The 23029-nt window shown below is 35.8% G+C and overlaps 1 protein-coding gene across 4 annotated transcripts in view; it reads right to left on the bottom strand.

Annotated features, from left to right (window-relative positions):
• VPS8 (VPS8 subunit of CORVET complex) overlaps window positions 1-23029 on the bottom strand; it is a 249364-nt gene that overhangs the window by 172827 nt on the left and 53508 nt on the right. For all 4 annotated transcript variants that reach the window (XM_041731695.1, XM_041731696.1, XM_041731694.1 and 1 more), the window contains 5 exons: window positions 17304-17378; window positions 16415-16450; window positions 14955-15045; window positions 14498-14544; window positions 13425-13514 (listed from right to left, as the gene is read on the bottom strand). In XM_041731695.1, the coding sequence (XP_041587629.1) occupies window positions 13425-13514; window positions 14498-14544; window positions 14955-15045; window positions 16415-16450; window positions 17304-17378 (339 nt within the window). The remainder of the gene's footprint in view (window positions 1-13424; window positions 13515-14497; window positions 14545-14954; window positions 15046-16414; window positions 16451-17303; window positions 17379-23029) is intronic.

Here is a 23029-nt window from a genome sequence, read left to right on the forward strand (position 1 = left end):
AGACAACATGATTATCTATGCAGAAAATCTGGTGGAATATACAAAGAATTATTAGAGCCAACAAAAGAGTTTAGGAAAGGCGCAGGATAGTTCAATATACTAAAATCAGCTGCATTTCCATATACTAGAAAAAAAACAAGCTGAAACTGAAAAAAATACTATGTACAATAGTGTAAAAAAAAAAAAAATACTATGCAACTACCAAAGCAAAAAAAAAAAAAAAAAAAAGAATTCTCTATGAACCACATAAAAAGATCTCCAAGATATATTAAGTGGGAAAACAATACAAAAATCACAAATACAGTTTCCTATTATTTGTGTTAAAGAAGGAAAAAAATATGAATGGGTGGGTGGTTAAATCTGTGTGTATTTGCTCGTGTTTACGTAAAGAAAATCTGGAAGTATACATAAAAACTTAACAATAGTGAGAGGCAGGTGAGAACTGGGCAGATGGCATCAGAGTGGAGACAAACTTTTCACTGTATACATTTTTGTACTGTTTTATTATTTTTATTTTACTTTACTTAATTTTTATTATTTATTCATTGGAGACAGAGAGAGAGGCAGAGACATAGGCAGAGGGAGAAGCAGGCTCCTCACAGGAAGCCCAATGTGGAACTCGATTCCAGAATCCTAGGATCACACCCTGAGCCAAAGGCAGATGCTCAACTGCTGAGCCACCCAGACATCCCTGTACTTTTTGGTTTTTAAATCATACAAATGTCTAATTAATACAAAAAATTGTTTAAAAAAGAATCGACACAGGTAATACAACAGTGTATAGTTGATCTCAGTGCTACAAAAATAAGTACCTCAAACATAGAGACAAGGATATACACAAATACATCTAAGCTGATTTATATAAACTCTATTTATATAAAGTAGATACTGTAAAGAAATCTACTATAGTAGATAATACAGACCAGGGACATTGCTAGGTATTAATGATACAGATTTAACAAAGCAGACATATCTTATAGTCTAGTACAAAGATTTTTTAAGTAGTTAACTATATATAATTAACTATATATGTAGATAGATATATATATCTACACACGCACATTTATGTTTTATGGTTAAAACAAAAATTAAAATACTGTGTGATACGGTTCTTCTATATAAACAAAGAAAGAGAGGGAGATAAATATTTATAAATATAAATTTATAGATTTCCATACTCCACAGCACATAACAAGGTACCCAAATTGTCCCTCCACTGAGCAGGATGGTATCAAAGAAGACTAAGAAGGAGAGGAGTTGCAATCCCAACAAGACAGTGACAAACCTCTCTTCCTCCCACATGGAAAGTGCTAGTGGAATTCACATAATGAGGCCCAGTGGGGTGGTATCAGAGGAGACTTAAAAGAGAATCAGAACTTTCACCAATGCCCAATCCAGTGCCAGTGATACTACTCTCACCATGCATCAATGGATGCCACATAGGGAACAGTAATGAGGCATTCCTGTCCCTACTAGCCAGTGAAGTATCAGAGAAGGCTTAGTACGAAGCACAACTCCCATCTCTGTCCAGCAGTGAGGATGAGCACCCTCTATCAGGCATCAGTGGAAGAGAATCTGTACTTTTACCTCCACCTAAGAGTAAGAAGGTAGGACCCCTTCCCTTGCCAGAACAGTATCAGAAGGAAACAGCTAAAACAAAAAATTTAAATAAGATCTGGAGTCTCACAATATAACACCCACAATGTCTAGGTTTCAAAAGGAAATCACAAATCATAAAAGAACCAAAAGATCTCAAACTGATTTAAAAAGTGATGATCAGTGGATGCCAACACTAAAATACAGAGATGTCAGATGATCTGACAAAGATTTTTAAAGCAGTCATGGTAAAACTGCTTTAATAATTATGATTACAATCTTAAAACAATAAAAATATAGAAAATTTCATTAAAAAAAAAAACAGAAGATACAAAGAAGAACCAAATGGAAATTTTAGAACTCAAAAACTGAATAAATGAATTTTTTAAAAATTCAAAGGATTCAAGAGCATTATATATGGTTCAGTGGAAAAATGAGTGAAAACAACAGAAATGTCCAATCTGAAGGAGGAAACAGGCTGAAAAAAAAATAAAATGAACTGACAGGAACCTCTGGGACTAGAACAAAAGATCTAATGTGTCATCAAAGTCTCAGAAGAAGAAAAGAGAGAGAGTAGAACTGAAAAAGTACCTGAAGACATAATGGCCAAAAATATCCCAAATCTGGGATATAGACACAAATATACACATTTGTCCAAATAAAATCAATCTAAAGGAATTCATACCAAACATATTTTTCAAACTTCCAAAAACTAAAGACAAAAAAAAAAAAAAAACTCCCAGAAATCTTCAAAGTGGCATGAAAGAGAGGACACTTTAGCTATAAGGAAAAATAAATTTATTTATTTATTTATTTATTTATTTATTTATTTATTTATTTTTTATTTTTTATTTTTATTTTTTTTAGGAAAAACCATTTAAATGACTCGATTTCTCATCAGAAACCATGGAGGCCAGAGCAAGTGGCACAGTATTTTTTTCAAATGCTGGAAATAAGTAACTGTCAACATAGAATCCTAAATCCAGTGGTCTATCCTTGAAGAATGAAGGGTAATCAAGACATTCTAAGAGGAAAAGACTTTACTGTCAGCAAACCTACCCCCAAAGAATGGCTAGTTAAAGTTTTCTAAACAGAAAGGAAACAATAAAAGAATGGACACTCTGGAATATCAGGAAAGGAAGAAACAACATGATAAGCAAAAACAAGAGTAAACGTAATAGATATTCCTTGTCTTGAGCCTTATGTTTTATGATTGAAGAAAAAATTATAATACTGTGTAATGCAGTTCTGTATGAAGAGTAGGAAGGAAATACAACTCAGAAATAAAAAGCAGCAAACTATTGACAGATGCAACAACCTAGATGAATCACCAGAGAATTATGCTGAATTTTTTAAAAAGCCAATCCCCAAAGCCTACATACTATATAATTCCGTTTATATAACGTTCTTAAAATGACAAAAATATGGAAATAGGAATAATTAATGGTTGCCAGGGACTATGAAAGGGATGAAAGTAGGAGAAAAGAAGGTGTGGCTATAGATGGGCAAAATGAGAAATCCTTATGGTGATGGAAATGTTCTGTATTTTTACTATATTGGTCAATATCCTGGTTACACAATTGTACTATAGTTTTACAAGACATTCCCATTGGGGAAAACCGCCTTAAAGGTATTTGGAATCTCTTTATATTATTTCTTACAACTGAATGTAAATCTATAATTATCCCAAGTCAAAATTAATTTTAAAAAAAGAAATAGGATACACATAGTTCTCATGCTTGCCCCCAACAGTTCTCAACTCATTTAAATAGAGCTAATCCATTCAAATTAATGCCTTCACTGGCTTCTTAAAGAAACCAAGTCCTTATTAATTTTGAACATTTAGAACTATAAGCAAGATTGAAATATTAGTTAAAGCCAAACCGATTTCCATTATATTAAATCTTCCTTTCTAGTATCTAATTATGAAGAGACAAGCTAGACTGTCCAGAGGATTACCCCTGGTGGCAATCTCTAGATGCCTGAAAATAAGCAAGGTGGGATCAGTAACTCTCCATTTCCCAAAAGCAAGGACTAAGCACAGACCCAATCTTGCACAGAATCTGTAGTTAGAGCTAGCAGCTGACATTTCAGGGCTAGTATATGACCACCTGGAGCAGTTGGTGCCCAAGCTCAGATGGTCACCCCACTTAGCCCATCTGGAAAGTTGCATTCACAAAAGCCCTAAAAGAAAGAATAGGGAAAAACAGGTCTCTCTCTCTCTCTCTCTTTTGAAGACTTTATCTATTCATGAGAGACACAGAGAAAGAAGCAGAGACATAGGCAGAGGGAAAAGCTGGCTACCTGTGGGGAGTCGGATGCAGGACTTGATCTCAGGACCCCGGGATCACGCCCTTGAGCCAAAGGGGCAGACACTCAACCACTGAGCCATCCAAGCATCCCAAAAGGTCCTTCTCTTGAAGCAAAACCTCAGTCCATCCAGTCAGACCTGGTCTATACAAGCCTCTCCATGGAATACTGGAAGGGCCTACATGCAAACTTCTGACCCTTAAGTTCAGCCTGTGCTGGGCACTGCTTGTGGCTATCTCCTAAAGTCTTTCAACACAAACACAGTGAACAATACCTGTTTTAGGAATATTCCTCTTGGGCAGCCCGGGTGGCTCAGCGGTTTAGTGCCACCTTCAGCCTAGGGCATGATCCTGGAGACCCGGGATCGAGTCCCAGGTCGGGCTCCCTGCATGGAGCCTGCTTCTCCCTCTGCCTATGTCTCTGCTTCTCTGTGTGTCTCTCATGAAGAAATAAATAAAATCTTAAAAAAAAAAATAAATAAAATCTTAAAAATAAATAAATAAAATCTTAAAAAAAAAAGGAATATTCCTCTCAGTCTCAAAGCCTTGCAGAATGCCTCTGAAAAATGACTGATATTATGGTCTCCAAAATAAATTTAAAAAAAAAAAGAAAGAGTAGATATTTCTCTAATCTCTTCTTCAATGCACCGTGCTATAAACCAGCCACAGCAAACTGCTTGTTAGATATGTATATATATATATAAGATTAAGGAAGGCAATAGATATGTAAATTTCACTTAAAAAAAAAAAAACCTAAATTTAAGCCTGTCAATTGTTTGAATGAGTGAACAGGTCATTTTTTTGCATTGTGATTATGTTACCATCTACCAACTGAAGATATCATCTCTGGCTTTCCCTCTTTCACAAGGATGATGCAAAAGGAATGAGATCACAAATACAGATACCTTTGCTTTTTGGAGCAATGGCATTTATTCTCATAGTTTATATTCTAGAAGTCAATCAGGCAATGAAAACTGCATTCCTTGAAAATGATTCAAAATTATAACAAAGCCCAGAATATATATATATATATATATACACACACACACACACACACACACACACACACACCAAAGGAGATAAGCATTCCTAAACACACACATAGATAGATCAATAGATCTATCTCCATGGGCTATCAGAGCTAGTCAGCCATATTCCAGTATTAGTATACTAACCCATGAGCAGCTACATAGATAGAAGTATCTCTTTGTACGTGTATGTGTATATGAGTACTTTCCCTTCTTTTTATCCAGGCATGATAACAAAACAATCTAAGAAAGACCTAACTCCCCAGGACCAACATTTCAATCAAACCTCAGAAATAAGGTGTTGTGCTAGACACCAACACTGTTTTCCCTTCCTCAAATCACCTCATAGAAGCATGAGTTAGACAAAGAAGGCTCCTATTGCTTGACTCTGTGTTCAGCTTTTAGTCTCTGTCCACTCTGGCATGAACTCCTAATATAAAAACATATGCCAACAGCTGCTATGACGTTCTCATAGAAGGGAAAATTAAGCAGGAAGATGAGCTTGAGAACAATTAATGTAAGACTTTAGTTTTAAGATATTTTAAAATTCCATTATTTTTCAAATCCTATTAGCTTGCTTCATATAATTAAAATGCCTCGTTTGTTTATACCTCTGCCTCGTTTCATAAACAAACATGAGTACAGCAAGATAAAATATCCCAAAATACATGAAACTGCTTCCACAGGTAACAGACCAGCTTCTGAGTTTAAAAGTAGAAAATTCTGATACCAGAGAAGCCAAAGGGACAGTTTTACAAGTCATTAACTTGAATGTTAAGTTAATTAAGTTGAATGTCATGAAGGACCAATAAGATGAATAAAATGGTCTACACTCATTCAAATATGATTACCATGACTATACTAAGATGAATTCATTTTGTATTTTTACTTTTTTATACATTTCAGTATCTTCCTAAAATTGATGCATTACTTAGTCCTCCCTTTTTCAAAGTGAGTTACTTAACACCATATTGGTCTGAGACTATCAAACAACTGGGCAGCCCGGGTGGCTCAGTTTAGCACCGCCTTCAGCTCAGGGTGTGATCTTGGAGACTCAGGATCGAGTCCCATGTTGGGCTCCCTGCATGGAGCCTGCTTCTCCCTCTGCCTGTGTCTCTGCCTCTCTCGGTGTCTCTCATGAACAAATAAATAAAATCTTTATAAAACAAAAAATAATAAAATGTGCATGAAACCTAGCAGAGTATAGGGTGAAGCTCCCTGAGCCAGACAGCCTGGATGCCTATCATGAGTCTACTGTTTACTGGTTGTATGATATTAGGCAAGTTATTCAACCCTCTTGTGTGTCTGTTTATATCTATAAACATCTATAAAATGGAGATATGGGATCCCTGGGTGGCGCAGCGGTTTGGCGCCTGCCTTTGGCCCGGGGCGTGATCCTGGAGACCCGGGATCGAGCCTGCTTCTCCCTCTGCCTGTGTCTCTGCCTCTCTCTCTCTCTGACTATCATAAATAGCTAAAAATTTAAAAATAAATAAATAAATAAAATGGAGATATAATTACTCAAGTATGTTATGAAGATTAAATGAGATACTTGCCAGGCATACATCACACAATAATATTAGCCATGATTATAGACATCTGTGTTGTGTATGCTAAGTCCTATTCACAATTCAACCCTCCCAGAGTTAGATTTCAAACATATGCCCTAGGGGCACCTGGCTGGCTCAGCCAATAGAGCATATGACTCTTGATCTCCAGGTCACAAGTCTGAACCCCATGTTGGGAGTAGAGCCTATGTAAAAAACAAACACACACACATGCCCAAGACAAACACTATATACAACATAAATACAGATTTTTAAAAAAAATTCAATCAACATATATTTCTCAAATCAAAGGTACTAAAGTAGACGCTGGGAAAAATCAGTCCCTAGACTTATAATGTCTAGCTGGGAAAGACTGACACTGAGTAAGTAATTTAAGTGCATGGTATCTTACAAAGAACTGTACCTGATTTAATCTGATGAGGAAGTGACATTTAAGTTCAGACCTGAAATTAAACAGGAGCTGGTTAAGCTAAAAAGAAACAGGAAAGAATTATGTGAAGAGAACATCACAGGAAAAGGCTAAGAGAGAATAGGGATGTCAAGAAACTGAAAACTCTAGTACAGTAGGGATAAAGAGAATTAGGGGACACAGGTGGGGATATATAATGCAGACCCTTAGAAACTGCTAGGGAATTTAGTCTTTACTCCAGGACAGTGGTCTTTAAAGTCTTTAAAATATCTTAAAACCCAGAGAGTCTCATGTCTACACTTGATATATATTTCTCTCTAGAATGAAGTGTAGTAAGAATATATACATGAAGTGGCTAAGGTAATATACCAAGAGAAGATGATATTGTCATGCACCAGGATAGTGGCAGAATGGACGTAATGATGTAAGGAGATTACAGAAAACAGTCAAGTGGCTAAATCAATAGGAATGAGTGAAAGACAAGAATCACTCAACTTGTTTTAGGTGTATGGTGGATCCATTCACTTAAATAGGGATCATTAGCAAAGACTTCATGAAGGATGTTCATGAGCTCGAGGTACTTATAAAACATCCAAGTGGAAACGTAAACAGGCAACTGACTATGTGGATCTCAGAAAACAATCTAGGTTGGAGATACTGATAAAATAGTCTGGCTATATCACCTACGGGGTGAAAAAGCAATGATTCTTAAACTTTAACCTGCTTAAGAGTCACCTCAGGGGCGGATTACAAATCGTGGCCACCAATCCCAAAAAGCTTGATTTGGCAGACCTGGCAAATAATTTAAGAAAAAGCATTTTAACCAATCCTCTCAAGTGATTTTGAAATAAGGTCCAGACAACATTTTGAGAAACACTGATTCAGAAATAAAAGAGTATTGTGAAAAATTCTAATATTTATTGGTTAAATAGGAGGAAGAGAATGAACAAAAGCAATCAACACGAGAGAAAAAAAAAAAAAAACCTGTAATGGAGGATAGCACAGAAGTCAAAGGGATAGACATTTCCAAGAAGTTATTAACTGTGTTGAATGCTATTGAGGACCACTAAGAAGGATAAAAAGTCCACTGAATTTAGAGATGGAACGAGAGGGCAGTGAGTAATGGAGACAACACTTATAAGATGTTTGGCTCTGTAAAGAATATGCAAAAAAGGGGTAGCAGGATATTGGGGATGGCATGGGGTTAAGAAGGGATTTGTTTGCTGTTTGACTTTGTTTTGGGGTGCAAATCAATTGACCAGAAGAAAGGGTGATGCTCAAGATGTAATGAGAGATGTAGTTATTACACAAATATAGGTTCAAATCTTTTCTCAGAAAAATAAGTCACAGCCTATCAAAAATATTATAAGATCCCAAAGTTACTTTCTACAGTTAAGAAAGGACAAAATATTGATTGATCTTTGGGGAAAAAAAAGCAAAAACACTGAATGGCATCCTGACTCAAAGGAAAAGGTGAGGCTCCTCATCAAACGTAAAGACGAAAATTGAGTGCCACCTGCTGGTAAAATATATATTCTTAGTATTTTGACTGAAATAGAAACTAATCTTACTAGATAGAAATTTCAACTAACTGGATTAGGTTACGTTTCCTAACATAATGTGCAGTTCTTCACACGGATACAGAATATAAGATCTTCCCACCCCACAAAGAAAGTCTCTGGTCAGCTGGTCTTCCTCTACTTTAAAACATTCAACAGTAGAAGGCACATAAATCCAAGATCTTTTACATTTCCCTCGGTAATTTCAAACTGAAATACATCTCCTCCTAATTTCTACCCACTGATATTAGTCTTCCTTCTACTGCAAAACGATAAATCCCCATATTGGAGGTCTTCATTGTCTGAAGGCAAGCTTGTCTCTACTTACTTAGTCATCAGATTAAACAAACCCAATATAGTTTTTTTCAAATGCTGTTCTTTAAATCTCCTACCATCCTGTTGTGGGATATAGCTAAATCTGTCAATAGTCCATAAAGTATCTCAGAGCTTTTATCTCCAACAGGTAGCCCATGGTACTATTACTTACCTTTATCTGGGCCTTCACAAACTCTTAACTCATACTAAGTTTGTAGTCAATTGAAATTGGGTCCAGAAAGATCTTCCCAATCCAGTAGTCGTGTAATTTAATTATTTGAGTCTAATGTAGTCTTGATGTTCACCCTTGTTAAATTTCATCTCATAACAACTTTGACCACATTTTGTCAAGATCATTTTGAACTTTGATTCTTGGTACCACCTAAATTTAATTTCTTCATCCAAATCAATTATAAAAACTGGGTTATGGGGGCATCTGGGTGGCTCGGATGGTTAAGCATCTGCCTTGGTTTCAGGTCATGATTTCCAGATCCTGGGATTGAGCCCCACATCAGGCTCCCAATTCAGTGGGGAGAGTCTGCTTCCCCCTCTCCCTCTGCTCTCTGTCTCTCTCTCAAATGAATAAATAAAATCTTTTTTAAAAAACATGAAAGAGCCCTAAAATGCAATTAATACTAATCCACCTAACTCTTTTGGGTAGGGATGCTTATCTGGCTGCAAATTGATTTGCCATTTACCAATCTATTTACTACTCAATCTATTTCAGCCATTAGGGTAATGGAAAATTTAAACAAATGCTTTAATGAAATCAAGGTATGATGTAATAGGCACTACATGAATATACTGACCTCCTATTCCTTTCAAAAAGGTAACTTATAAAAAAAAAAAAAAAGGTAACTTATGAGTTTAACATGGTCATTTTCAAGAGTACTCATGGTTTATGAAAACCACAATGCAATTATCAGTGGATACTTTCCTAAATCCACTCTTCCTTTAAAAAAAAAAAAAGAGTCAATTTAATGATTTCATGATCAACTATCTAAGATTAAACACTTAAAATGGACATATGGAAATACATGTATTTCATTCACCCTAATGGGCTAAAGATCACCTTTTCCAGAAGAAAACTGTCCTCCTGAATGAAATACATTGTGTCTCCTCTGCTCTATGTTTAATTGAACATACTTTATTTGAAAATGGATCCAAAGTTACTTTAAAAATGTGAACAGTGACACAGATTGTTCAAACAGTACCTAGGTTATAATTCCACTAGGTTTTGAGATTTACACAATCATTATGCAGCTAACTATACGTCACATTTGTTTGGTTTCAGTTTTTTCTTTAATATATTTTTAACTAGAGTTTCCCACTTTAAAGACTATCCTCTTTGCTCATGAAAACAGAAGTAAAATAAGAAGTGCTGTTCTTTTTGTTTTTTAAGATTTTATTTATTCATGAGAAACACACAGAGAGGCAGAGACATAGGTAGAGGAAGGAAAAGCAGGCTCCCTATGGCAAGCCCGATGTGGGACTCGATCCCAGGACTCTGGGATCACGCCCCGAGCCAAAGGCAGACGCTCAACCGCTGAGCCACCAAGGTGTCCCAGAAGTGTTGTTCTTTAGTAGAGTATAGCAATCCAGATGTGGACTCTAAAGCCTAACTTACTGGATTCTAATCCTAGCTCTATCATTTATGAACTGTGTGACCTAGAACAGGCTACCTAACCTCTCTGTGCTTCAGTCTTATCTATAAGTGTGAATAACAACAGTACCCACCTTACAGAATTATGAGAGAATTACATGAAGTAGTAGGTGTAAAGCATTAACAGTGCCTACCACAGTAAGTATTAGATGGGTTAGATGCTTGCTGTAATCTTCATTCTTGATCACCTATTAACATCAGTTACCCTTTCTCACTGATCCTTTCCTTCACTTGCTCTGAAAATAATCATACAGAACAACAGTTAGTTAAGAACTAGGCTTTGAAACCAGAAAAGCCTGGACTGGAGTACTGGCCCCACTGCTTACCAGCAATGCCACCTTGGAAAATCACCTAACTTCTCTCAGTTCAACTTTCTTAATCCACACAACGGGGATTAAAAACAGAATCTCTCTGTTGACACATGAGGTTGTTGTGAGAATTGAATAAAAATTATATTTAAAAAAAAAACTGGGATGCCTGGGTGGCTCGGCAGTTGGGCATCTGCCTTTGGCTCAGGGTGTGACCCCGGAGTCCTGCGATCAAGTCCCACGTTGGGCTCCCTGCACGGAGCCTGCTTCTCCCTCTGCCTGTGTCTCTGCCTCTCTCTCTCTTTCTGTGTGTGTGTGTGTGTGTGTGTGTGTGTGTGTGTGAGAGAGAGAGAGAGAGAGAGAGAGAGAGAATAAATGAATAAATAAAATAAAATAAATAAAAAAAAAACTTTACCTAGTACTTGGCATGTAGTAGACATTCAGTGACTCTCAGTCAAAATCCCTTTTGGGGTAGCCCTTAGCATTTTGGTAGGCACCATCTGAGGACTATTCTCTTTTCCAACAATCTTATAAGGCTCATGGTGCCTTTGACATATATCTTTGATTATCGGTCTCCCTCTACCTTTCATAGCTGGTCTGTGCTTTGTAGACAGATACTTCTCTCAACATTCCTCCTCATTTCCTTTCTCTTTGAATTTTTGTGGTTATTATGTCAAAATTTAAGAATTTCCTGTTCTTTGTGAACCCATTTGTTTTTTGAAGCCTATAACCATGAGATTGTGCCCATATTTTTCTTCTGAAACATATGCTTTCTAAAATACAGGATTCAAGCTGAGCTTATTTCTCAACATTATTACAATCTTTAAAATAAAGTGGTATTTTTTCCCCCTCAAGAGTTTATCCATTCTATTTCCCCAATCATTGGTAAAAAAGTAAATCTGGAATAATGGTTCCCACCATTGTTTCCTTTACCTTCTACGAGACTAAATCATTAATAAAAAAAAATTGTAGCCGATACTATTTTGGCAGAATGAAGCTTCCAACATATATCTAGATACAGAACGTTACAGTTTGTTTCTTTGTAAATTTTATAATCTGTATTAGAAACAATCATCTATAGTCCCTGTCATGCCAAGATTCTTTTGTATTTCTCCACCAGAGCATCACCTTTTTTCCTTTCTTATTTTATGGCTCTCTGCCATACCCTTTCCCCAAGCACAGTGGTTTCTCTATCATACATACACACACCCCTCATTAGCCCCTCTGAGCATTCCTTATTAGATATTTCTTTTCAAAAGTGTACCTTCCAATGGTCAGAGTTCTTTCAAAAATACCATCCCATCACTTCTTGGTAACAGACACCCCTTATTAAAATATTGTATTCTATGTACACTGCAATGGTATACAAACTTAAGTATACACAAGGTACTGTTGCCATACAGTACTGTGCCCAAGGCTTTCTTTCTGCCATATCCCTTCCTCCTAATAATTTCATAATTTCATCAGGGCTTATTCCTTTATTTTAGTGATAAATTTAACGAGCATACAACCAACCAGTAATAAAAGTTACTCTGCCAGAAGCCCACTACTATGACATTAAAGAGTACAGCTCAGGAAACCAAATTCTCCGCTCATACCCTCCAACTGCACTATCTATCCTTGTCGTCCGAAGTTACTAGCATCAATTGGACATATGGAAATATACAAGCTGTGCCTGCTCTTCAGAACTTCAAAACCCCTAGACTTCTTCTAAGTATTTCCATTAATGTACACAAGAAAAATTCTTTTGACTGGATTGCAAACTTTAAGATAGTAAGGACCATGTCTATTTGACATACGACACACCCAGTGCCAGGGGTTGCATAATTTGCTATCTAGACCGAGTCCTGCCCGCAGCCTGTTTCCATATGGCTCACAGCTAAGAAAGGCTTTTAAATTTTTTAAGGGCTGTTTAAAAAAAAAGAAAGAAAACAGAGAAATATGTGACAGAGACCATATGGCCTCCCCGCAAAGCCTAAATTTTCCCATCTGGCCTTTTTTAGAAAATGTTCATTGACCCTCCGATTTTTTGTTAAACGTGAAAGTAGGGACAGGAGATGTGACGGAGCTCCAAAAATGGAGAAGGACAAACAGAGATTTGCAATAAATATAAATGGAGATGACTACAAACATACAACTCACATAATAAAAACTGTACAGGTTTTCAAATTGTTTCTTGACTTCCATTTTCATTGAGTTCTAAGAGAAACTAAAGATCTTTCATTAACATATTTCAGAGATTTTTTTTTTGTCGGGGGTAACCAAGCTGTTGCTGAATCACAGGTGCTCCTAGAACTAAATGCAAACCTTGGTAGTACAGCTCTTCTCTGACTAGTCTAATTAACATATATATTACTCATCAACAAGGTGTCAGCCTCTGTAAGGTGTCAATTCACAGGTATGTACTATCACATACAACATACACATCTTTTCCTTCCATACACCACTAAGTAGCTAAGCATCCACACTCCACATTTTAGGTATCTACTCTGGTATGACCTGTTAGTTCAAAATTTCATCATTTGGAATGCTCCAAAAGCCCTGAAATAAACTGTGAATGCTAAAAAATGTTTAACCAAAACAAGAAAGTCCCATTCTCAAGTAATATAAAGGAGCAGTATTAAACCTATTCATAACAATGTCTATTAGAAGCACGTGCAAAGGTATACCTGAAAATGCTGCTCCATCACTTGGATTTTTCCCTGGTCTGGACACTTTTTCAGAGCTCGATCTGCATAATGGAATAGGATTTCTACCATCTGTAAGGAAAATAGCCTTGTATAGAAAATCAAAACATGTCTCTAATATTTTTCAATACTCGATATATGTGGATCTGCCTAAATAATACAGAATCAAGTTTTATTAAAAATATAATTTAAAACTTTAGTGGCTTTATTTCCCATTTTTTTTTTAATCCCACAATAATTTCCTTCAGCCTCAGGGCTACTACTAATTTGGTAACCTCCAGGTCTAGACCTCAGTGGTACCTCTATTGCTCAGGAAATGCAAAATTGAAGTTAAGCTCTTCAGAAACGCTCTGCTGTAGGTCTTTCCCTCAAGAACACAGAACACATATCTCTGAACTATTTTAGCAAATACTGAGAAAATTATTCATGTCTGAAGAGTGACCAATTTCTATTCATGTTTCCCATATACTTACACTAATTTGAAATATAATTTTTACCAGTGCATTTGCACAATAAAAAGAAGAATGACTGTATAGTAAATAGATTCAACCAAGTCTAGATTGGGAAAGCAAAGCCAACATAAATTAATTATATGAATGCTAATTAAGAACAATAATAATAAAACATCAGCCCTCTCTGTTACCTCAGACAATGCAAACACTTACACATGTAGTATTTCTATTTCTCCTAATTACCTGTTTGTGAAAACTAACACATGTCAACTTTCTATGGGCTATAATTAGGCTCAGAAACAATCCAGATCCCTGGGTTTCTCCCTCCTCCTTTTGCAGTATTTTACAATTTTATCATCTTCATAGGAGAGCAAGGGAAAAAAAGGAAAGGTGATAAGAAGAAAGTTTAAAAGCATTCAAGATTGACACCAGGGAATCATAATCTTTTATATATATATACACACACACACACACACACACACACACACACACATATACTCTCTCCTTGACTGTAGTCATTTACCTAATCATACCCCCAAATTATTAGCTTATAACATAAGGAAAACTGTATTGTACCCTTTAAGCCTCTATTAAAATACTCACCCGATCTGCAACAACAGCCTTTCGCTTACTGGCATCCCCTGATAATCCTGCAGAGAAGCGAAATCCAGCATAAAAACAAAGCCCACGTCTTCAGGACTGAAACTGTTATGGTATTTTATTTACAACCTGTGCTAGCAATAGACATAATTATAACAATGTTTAGATATCACAATATGCCACAATAAGAGCATCTTACATCTACTGGACCAGATAACCTATCAATGTACTTCCCTTTTATTCCAACAGTAAATTTGCCTTATGAAAGAATTTAAAAAGCAGCATTAAAACTTTGTATTTGTCATTAACCTTTTTCACTGGAAGTCGTACGATTTGATAATATCTTGTTCATAACATATTTGAACACTAGGCTAAAAAGTGTTCTATGAGTGATTAGTATTCTTCATTCTCTCTACTCCAGAAAAATAATGTCTACTACACAGGTATTCTGTTAACTTACCCACTACTGCTTTTGCTTTTCCTTCATGGAAAGACCATGCAAGAGCCAAGGCTTCTGTAAGACAATCTTGTTTCAGGAGATGATCCACTCTCTAAAATGAACAAATGAGAAAAGCTAGACCCCTTTGTTTGACCAACTAATAGCTGGAATTCCTATTCTACCTAGTATCTTTTCAGAAGTTGTTGCTTAACAGCTGAAATTATTCCAATAACCATGTGACTATCTTATTTTTTTCTAAGATTTTATTTTTGAGAGAGAGAGCCCCCCACAAGCAGAGTGGAGAGGGGAGACAGAGAATTCCAAGCAGATCTTCCACTAAGCTGGATCCTAGAAAACTGAGATCATGACCTCAGCCAAAGCCCAGAGTCAGACGGTCAACCGAATGAGCCATCCAGGTGCCTCTGTGACTATTCTATTTCCAAGAAAAGTAATTACTTAAAGCACTGGACAGTACTGTGACTGTATAAGCTAATATAAGCAGCCACAAGGCCTAAATATGAAAAGAGGAAAAGGCTGGAATGTCACTGTAACAAAAATGGCCAGTTAGGGGATCCCTGGGTGGCTCAGCGGTTTAGCGCCTGCCTTTGGCCCAGGGCGTGATCCTGGAGTCCCGGGATCGAGTCCCACGTTGGGCTCCCGGCATGGAGCCTGCTTCTCCCTCCTCCTGTGTCTCTGCCTCTCTCTCTCTATGTCTATCATAAAAAAATAAATAAATAAATCTTTAAAAAAAAAAAAGGGGGCCAGTTATTTAACACAACACCCATTCACTCCCTCCTCTTCAGTAACAAATTCCAAGTTTACCTGAGACAGCAATATACCAGCTAAAGGACTTTTCTAAGACTCCCTTGTAGCCATCTGGGGCCATGTGACTAAGGTCTGGCCAATTATAGGTAAGTGGAAATGTTGTTTGGCCATTCTAGGATGTGATTTTTAAAAGGCAGGGGCCTAAATACACACACACACACACACACACACATATATATACATATATATGAATATATAAATGAATGAATGAATGGCAGGAACCAGCCCTTCTCTTCCCTTTCCTCCTGCCTGGAATGTGCACTTAATAGCCAGAGCTCCAGCAGCCATACTGGAACATAAAATGACCTAGAGACAAAAATTCACACACAAGGATGGTGAAACTAGTATAGATAGTACACTAAAGACCATAGAGCTGCCACATTAGCCACAGACTCCCTACCTCCAGACTGTTTTTACATAAGAGAGAAATCTTACTGAAGCCACCATTAAATTTTCTGATAATATGTAGCTAAACGTAATCCTAATTTATAGTTAGTTTTATCAAATCAAGTACCTAATGGTTACAGTGATTCTGATGTATACTTCTGAAATTAAAAAGCAAAAATCCAAATCATCTTTTCCTGCAAAGTCAAAACAGAAATGTTAAGATGCTATCAGTTCAACAGCTCTAATATATAAAACTACTTTGAACTCACCTCTCTCCAGCTTCTCAGCATCATCACATAAACAGACTGGAAAATAAAGAAACCATAATTAAAATGATCATCTTTAACAGCCTTGTTTAGAAGACATATTTGTCCCAGTCCCACATCTCATTTTATTTCTAAGTAAAAATATTTCATACTACAGTTAGAGGTATCTACCAAAGTATTTTCAAGGGCCCACATTAAAGAGTCAATCAAACATTCAACAGTCACTAAGCCACTAAGTCCAAGGAGCTAATTCCACAGGAAAGGAAAAAGAATGCCCAAATCCCTGTACTAACTTGATAATATTTTGAATTTTTAATACTGATGAAATATTTCTCCAAGTTAAAAAAAAAAAGGAACTGATATACAAAAAAGTTCCTATACCAGCAATTCTATTCTAAGTCAAACTGCTCAATGCATCTTAATACATCCTAAACTGATCTAAGCCAAAGGACATCTTAATTACATGACAAATATACATGATAAGGTATCTTCCTGGTCATGAAAACATAAATGTGAAGATTATGAAAGTATATCCTTGAATTAAAAAAAAATAAGCATCCTATGATAACCTAAATGAAAGTAACAGTATGTCTAAAAGTTGAGAAAATAAATAAGTTAAAAATCACAACTATATAACCCTTGAAAGGGGAACCTGGCTGGCTCAGTCAGTTGGAGCATGAGACTCTTGACCTTGGGGTTGTGAGTTCAAGCCCAACATTGGGTGCAGAGCTTACTTAAAAAGGAAAAAAAAATCCCCTAAAAAAAAAAAAAAAAGTCTTAGATTATTGCTGATCAATATTCACTTTATAATGCATAGCTCTCTTTACCAGAAACTTCAGCCGCAACTACCCTGACACAAACAAATGCCAAGTCACAGAGTAAAAGAGCTTACTTTTGTCCCCAAATAAAAGATCTGACCACCATAGCTACTGATGGATTGATAACAAGCCTTCTCTCCAACCAAAGCCTATAAAAAAAGAAAAAATTACATGTATTAGAAGTCTCATTGTTTTTATTTTTGTAGTGTATATTCAATTTGCCAACATATAACAGGCACTGCTCATCACATCACATGCCCTCCTTAATGCCTGTCACCAATCACCCTATCCCCCCCACACTCCTCCCTTCTGCAATGCTTTGTTTCCCAGAGTCAGGAGTCTCTCAGTTTGTCTTCCTCTCTAGTTTTTCCCCACTCAGTTATGGTCCCTTTCACTATTTCTTATATTCCATATATGAGTGAAATCATAGGATAATTGTCTTGTTCCAATTAAAAGGCTCATTAAGTTTTAAACAATGTCAAGTACACAGAATTTAAGTCAACATAGTTTTATCCCATAAATTAGTGGGGGGAAAAATGTCAATCAAGTGTCAGTCTGTCAGTGAAAGTGGCAGAAAAGACAAAGTGCAAAAAGTTAATTCTCTGCTTACATATGCTCTTTTTATTTTTCAGAATATTGCAGACATGGGAGGAATATGCCAACTTTCTAAATCTAAAGGGAAACTGTTGAGACCTGCCCATTATTGGAAGACAGATACTCACTGCCTCTGGGAAAGAACAGGGCTGTTTGGAAATGGTACCTCTAAGTTATCTGAAATAAACATCAACCTAAAACACAAGGAGAAACAGGAAGACAAAGCAACATAATATATGGGATTCAGCCTAGCCCAGCAAAAGAGAAATGAAACTATTGTGTGATAAATCTGGACTGTGAATTTTGTCTGTTACTTAAGGTATGACCCGACCCTAGAGAAGTTTCAAACTTCTGACATTCAGTTTTCTCATCTTTGAAAAATCATCAGTTTCCATGAAACTTAAATATGTTAATATTTATAAATGTCCCAAAATACGTAAATGGTCAAGAGCTGATAACCATGATAATTTTAAATTTTTCACTATGAAATTTAAAAACATATACAAAGGTAGAGAATACTGCAATGAACCCTCTGCATCTGTTAATCAGTCTTATGAATTATGAGATCATCACCAATCTTATCTCACCCATATTCCCACAGATTCCCCTATACACAATGTAATTTTGAGATGACTCTCAGATTTTGAATATTTCATTTATAAAAATTCACTATATAATAAATTAGTCCTTTTTAACATAACCACAACTTTATTAGTATACTTTTAAAAATTAACAGCGTGAAATAAAAATAAAATAAAAATCAATATGAAAATCCAGTGTTTAGATTTCAAATGGTCTCATAAATGTCAAATGTTAAGGTTTTTGTTGTTTTGGTTTTGCTTTTTCTACATTTCACATGTCTAAATCAAGATTCAACCAAGGACCACATATCAGAGCTGGCTGATAGGTGTCTTAATTCTCTTTTAAATTTATAGGTTTTGCCTGCATTTCAATCCTTTATTTTCCTTAAAATTTACTGTTGAAGAAACTGGAACACTTATTCCATAGTTTCCCACTATGTAGACTTTGCTAATTGCATCCACATGGAAACTTTTAACATTCCTCTGTCTTCCATATTTTCTTTAGAAGATGCTTGATCAGGGATCCCTGGGTGGCGCAGCGGTTTGGCGCCTGCCTTTGGCCCAGGGCACGATCCTGGAGACCCGGGATCGAATCCCACGTCAGGCTCCCGGTGCATGGAGCCTGCTTCTCCCTCTGCCTATGTCTCTGCCTCTCTCTCTGTATGACTATCATAAATAAATAATAATAATAATAAAAGAAGATGCTTGATCAGAACCAGGGTCTTTTGTTTTGAATTGGGTTTGTTTTTTGGCAATATAACTTTAAGTATGGTGTTAGCTATAAGATTCTTATCGATGCCCTGGATTTTAAGGTTGAAAAAGTTCCCTCTATTCCTAGTTTGCTGAGTTTTCTCAGGAATGGATATTGAACTTTATCAAATGCTTTTTCTATGTCTTTTGAGATGATATTACAGTTTTTCTTTTATAATCAACTAATATGGTAAATTACACTGATTTTTGAATGCTAAACCAGCCTTGCATGCCTTGGATAAAACACCATCTGATCATAATTTATTGCTTTTTTATATATTGCTGGCTTCTATTGGCTAATATTTTAAGTATTTTTACTTTCATGCTTATGAGAACATTAGTCTGTAGTGTTCTTTAATATAGTATCTTTGGGGGATCTCTGGGTGGCTCCGCAGCTTGGTGCCTGCCTTTGGCCCAGGGCGAGATCCTGGGGTCGAGTCCCACATCGGGCTCCCTGGGTGGAGCCTGCTTCTCCCTCTGCCTGTGCCTCTGCCTCTCTCTCTGTCTCTCATGAATAAATAAATTTTTAAAAAAAATCTTTAGCATAGATTCTTTAACAATCTTTGATTTTATCATCGGAGTTAATCCAGTCTTATAAAAAGTTATGTGCTTCCTTTTTCCTCCCTTTTTAAAGAGATTTTTGTGTACAATTGGTCTTTTTTTCCCCCTTAAACATAACGGAACTCACTAGTATAGCTATTGGGGTTGGAACTTCTCTCTAGAAAAATCAATCTCTTTAACTGATGCATAGTGACTTAGATTTTCTATCACTTGTTGAGTCAGCTTTAATAATTTGTGCATTCCAAGGAATTTTTCCATTTCATCTAAAGTTGTTGAATCTATTGGCATAAAGTTATACACATATCTTTTTAATATCTATAGACTCTCCAGTGAAGACACCTCTTCCATTCCTGATTCTGGTAATTAATTGTGTCTTCCTCTTTTTATTAATTAATCTCACTAGAGGTTTACTAGAGGTTTACCAATTTTATTTCTCTTTTAAAGAACCGTCTTTTGATTTCTTTGATTTTCTCTACTGTTGGTCCACTTTCTACTTAATTGATTTGCGTTCACCTTTTTATTTTTCCTTCAATCTACTTTAGGTTAACTTTCTATTTCCTTAAGACAGAAGCTAAAGGCATTGATTTGAAATCTTTCTTCTTTTCTAAGTATTTAATGCTATCAGTTACCCTTTAAAAACTGATATAATTGTCAATCACAGATTTCGATATGTTGTATTTTCATTTTCATTCAATTTAAAATATATTCCAATTTCCTGAGATTTCTTGACTCATGCGTTATTTATAAAAACAGCAGTTTAATTTCCAAATATTTGGTGTTTTCCAGATTTATCCTGAGGATTTCTTCAAGAACTTATGTAAGCTTGTTCTACAATCTAGCATATAACCTATATTGGTGCATGTTTCAAGTGCTCTTGACAGAAGTTTGTAATTTGCTTTTGTTTGGAGCAATATTCTATAAATGCCACTTAGGTCAGTTGGTCAATAGTGTTTAAGTCTTCTATACCCTTAACGATCTTCTGCCTATGAATTCTAATAACAACTGAGAGGGAGTTTGTGTAATTATGGATTTGTTGGTTTTTCCTTTCAGTTCCATCAGTGTATGTTTCGTGTATATTGGAGGTCTGATCCTAGGTACTTAAATCTTTAAGGCTGCTGCTGTGTCTTTTTGTAAGCCCTTTTTATCAATTTGAAATTTCTCCTTATCTCTGACAATATTTCCTCCTCTGAAACCTAGTGATTATGATTAGAGTTTGCATGGTATGTCTTTTTCCATCATCTTACTTTTAATTTATATGTATCTTTGTGCTTACTGTGTTTTGTAGATAGCACAGAGTCAGTTCTTGCTTTTCTTTATCCAATCTGACAACCTCTGCCTTATAATTGAAATGTTCAGACTATTTCCACTTCCTGTAATTACTGATATGGTTGAGTTTAGATTTATATCTTATTAACTGTTTTTTCTACTTGTCTGTTCCTTTTTTTATGCTTCATTGAATTTGATATTTTTAATATCCCATTTTGTCACTACTATTAACTTTAGTTACACCACTTCTTTTTCAGTGACTGCTCTAGTGTTTACAATATGTAACTTTAACTTATCTTCTTCTACACTTAAATATTATTATACTATTTGAGGTATAATGTCAATCCTTACAATGATATACTTCTATGCCCCACTGCCTGCTGCTATATCCTTTTTCATCATACATACTACTACTACATTATCAAACATTATATTATTTTTGTTTTAAACAATCGCTCTTGTTAAATAACAGTACTGCAGTATAACTTATATACCATAAAATTCACTCATTAAATGTATAATTCAATAATTTTTAATAATTTACAGTTACCCAACCATCACCAAAATCCAATTTTAGAATATTTCCATCACTCCACAAAGAGCCCTTGTACTCCTTTCCAGTCAACCTTCATCCCTAGTCCCAGTCTCAAGTAACCACTAATCTATGTCTATCTCCATAAACTTGGCTTTTCCAGACATCTCATAAAATCAAACAATCTTTCCATATGGCTTCTAACATTTAATACAGTATTTTTGAGAAGATCATCCATGTTGTAGCATGTGTCAGTAGTTCAACTTTTCATTGCAGAATAGTATTCTATTACGTGGCTAAGTCACTTTTTGTTTATCCATTTACCAAGTGGTGGATATTTGAATTGCCTCCATTTTTTTAGCTATTATGAATAATGTTGCTATGAACATTTGTGAACAAGTGTTTGTGTGGGCATACGTTTTATCTTCTCTTGGGTATATACCTAAGAGTAGATCTGCTCAAATGAATCCTTACGAATATGCTGAACATTTTGAGGAACTGCCAAAATGTTTTCCATAGCAGCTGTACCATTTTCCACCAACAGTGTATAACAGTCCCAGTTTTTCCACATTTTCACTAACACCTGAGACTGTCTGCCTTTTTAGTTACAGCCAGCCTGGTGGGTGTGAAGTGACATCTCATTGAGGCTTTGAGTTGCATTTCCCTAATGATGAACAATGTTGAACATCCTGGCTATTGTGTGTATCCTTGTAGATTGCTCCAGTTGTTTCTGATGAGAAATCTGCTCTCATTGTTGCTCCTTTGCATTTAATATCTCTCTGGCTGCTTTAATATTTTTCTCTTTACCACTCATTTTGATCATCTATATATGGTTTTATTTTACTTGTGCTTAGGGTCACTGAGCTTCTTAAAAATTTGTGTTTATAGTTTTGGATAGTTTTTGACTGCTATTTTTCCTTTTTTCTCTCTCTCTCCTTCAGTGATTCCAACTATTCATATATTAGGCTACTCAATGCTGTCTCACGGGTCATAAATTTTTTTAAATTACTTTTTCTGTGTTTCATTTTGGATAGATAATATTACTGCATCTTCAAGGTCACTAATGTTTTTCCCTGTCATGTCTACTCTTGGACATTTTGTTTTTCCATCCAGGGTATTTTGTTTTTCCATCCAGGGTGTTTTTCATCTTAAGCACTGTAGTTTTTTAACTCCAGAAGTTAGATCTGCATCTTCTTTAGCATATTCTGTGCCACAATACTTAACTTTTTGGACCTACAGACTATAGTTGTAATAACTGTTTTGTCCTTGTCTGCTAATTCTAACATCTGTTCCAGGTCTAAGTCATTTTTGATTGAACTTTCTTCTCACTATAAATTGTGTTTTTCTTTTTACATGCCTAGTAATCTAATAGCAGACACTGTGAATTTTATTTTGTTGGGTTCTGGAAATTTCTTTATTACTAATATCCCTCTGCTTTGTTTTGTGATATAGTTAAGTTACTTGGAAACAATCTGATTCTTTCTGGTCTTATTTTTAAGATTTGTAGTAGGGACGA

Source organism: Vulpes lagopus, chromosome 17 (genome assembly GCF_018345385.1).
Source record: "Vulpes lagopus strain Blue_001 chromosome 17, ASM1834538v1, whole genome shotgun sequence".
Classification (NCBI taxonomy): domain Eukaryota; kingdom Metazoa; phylum Chordata; class Mammalia; order Carnivora; family Canidae; genus Vulpes; species Vulpes lagopus.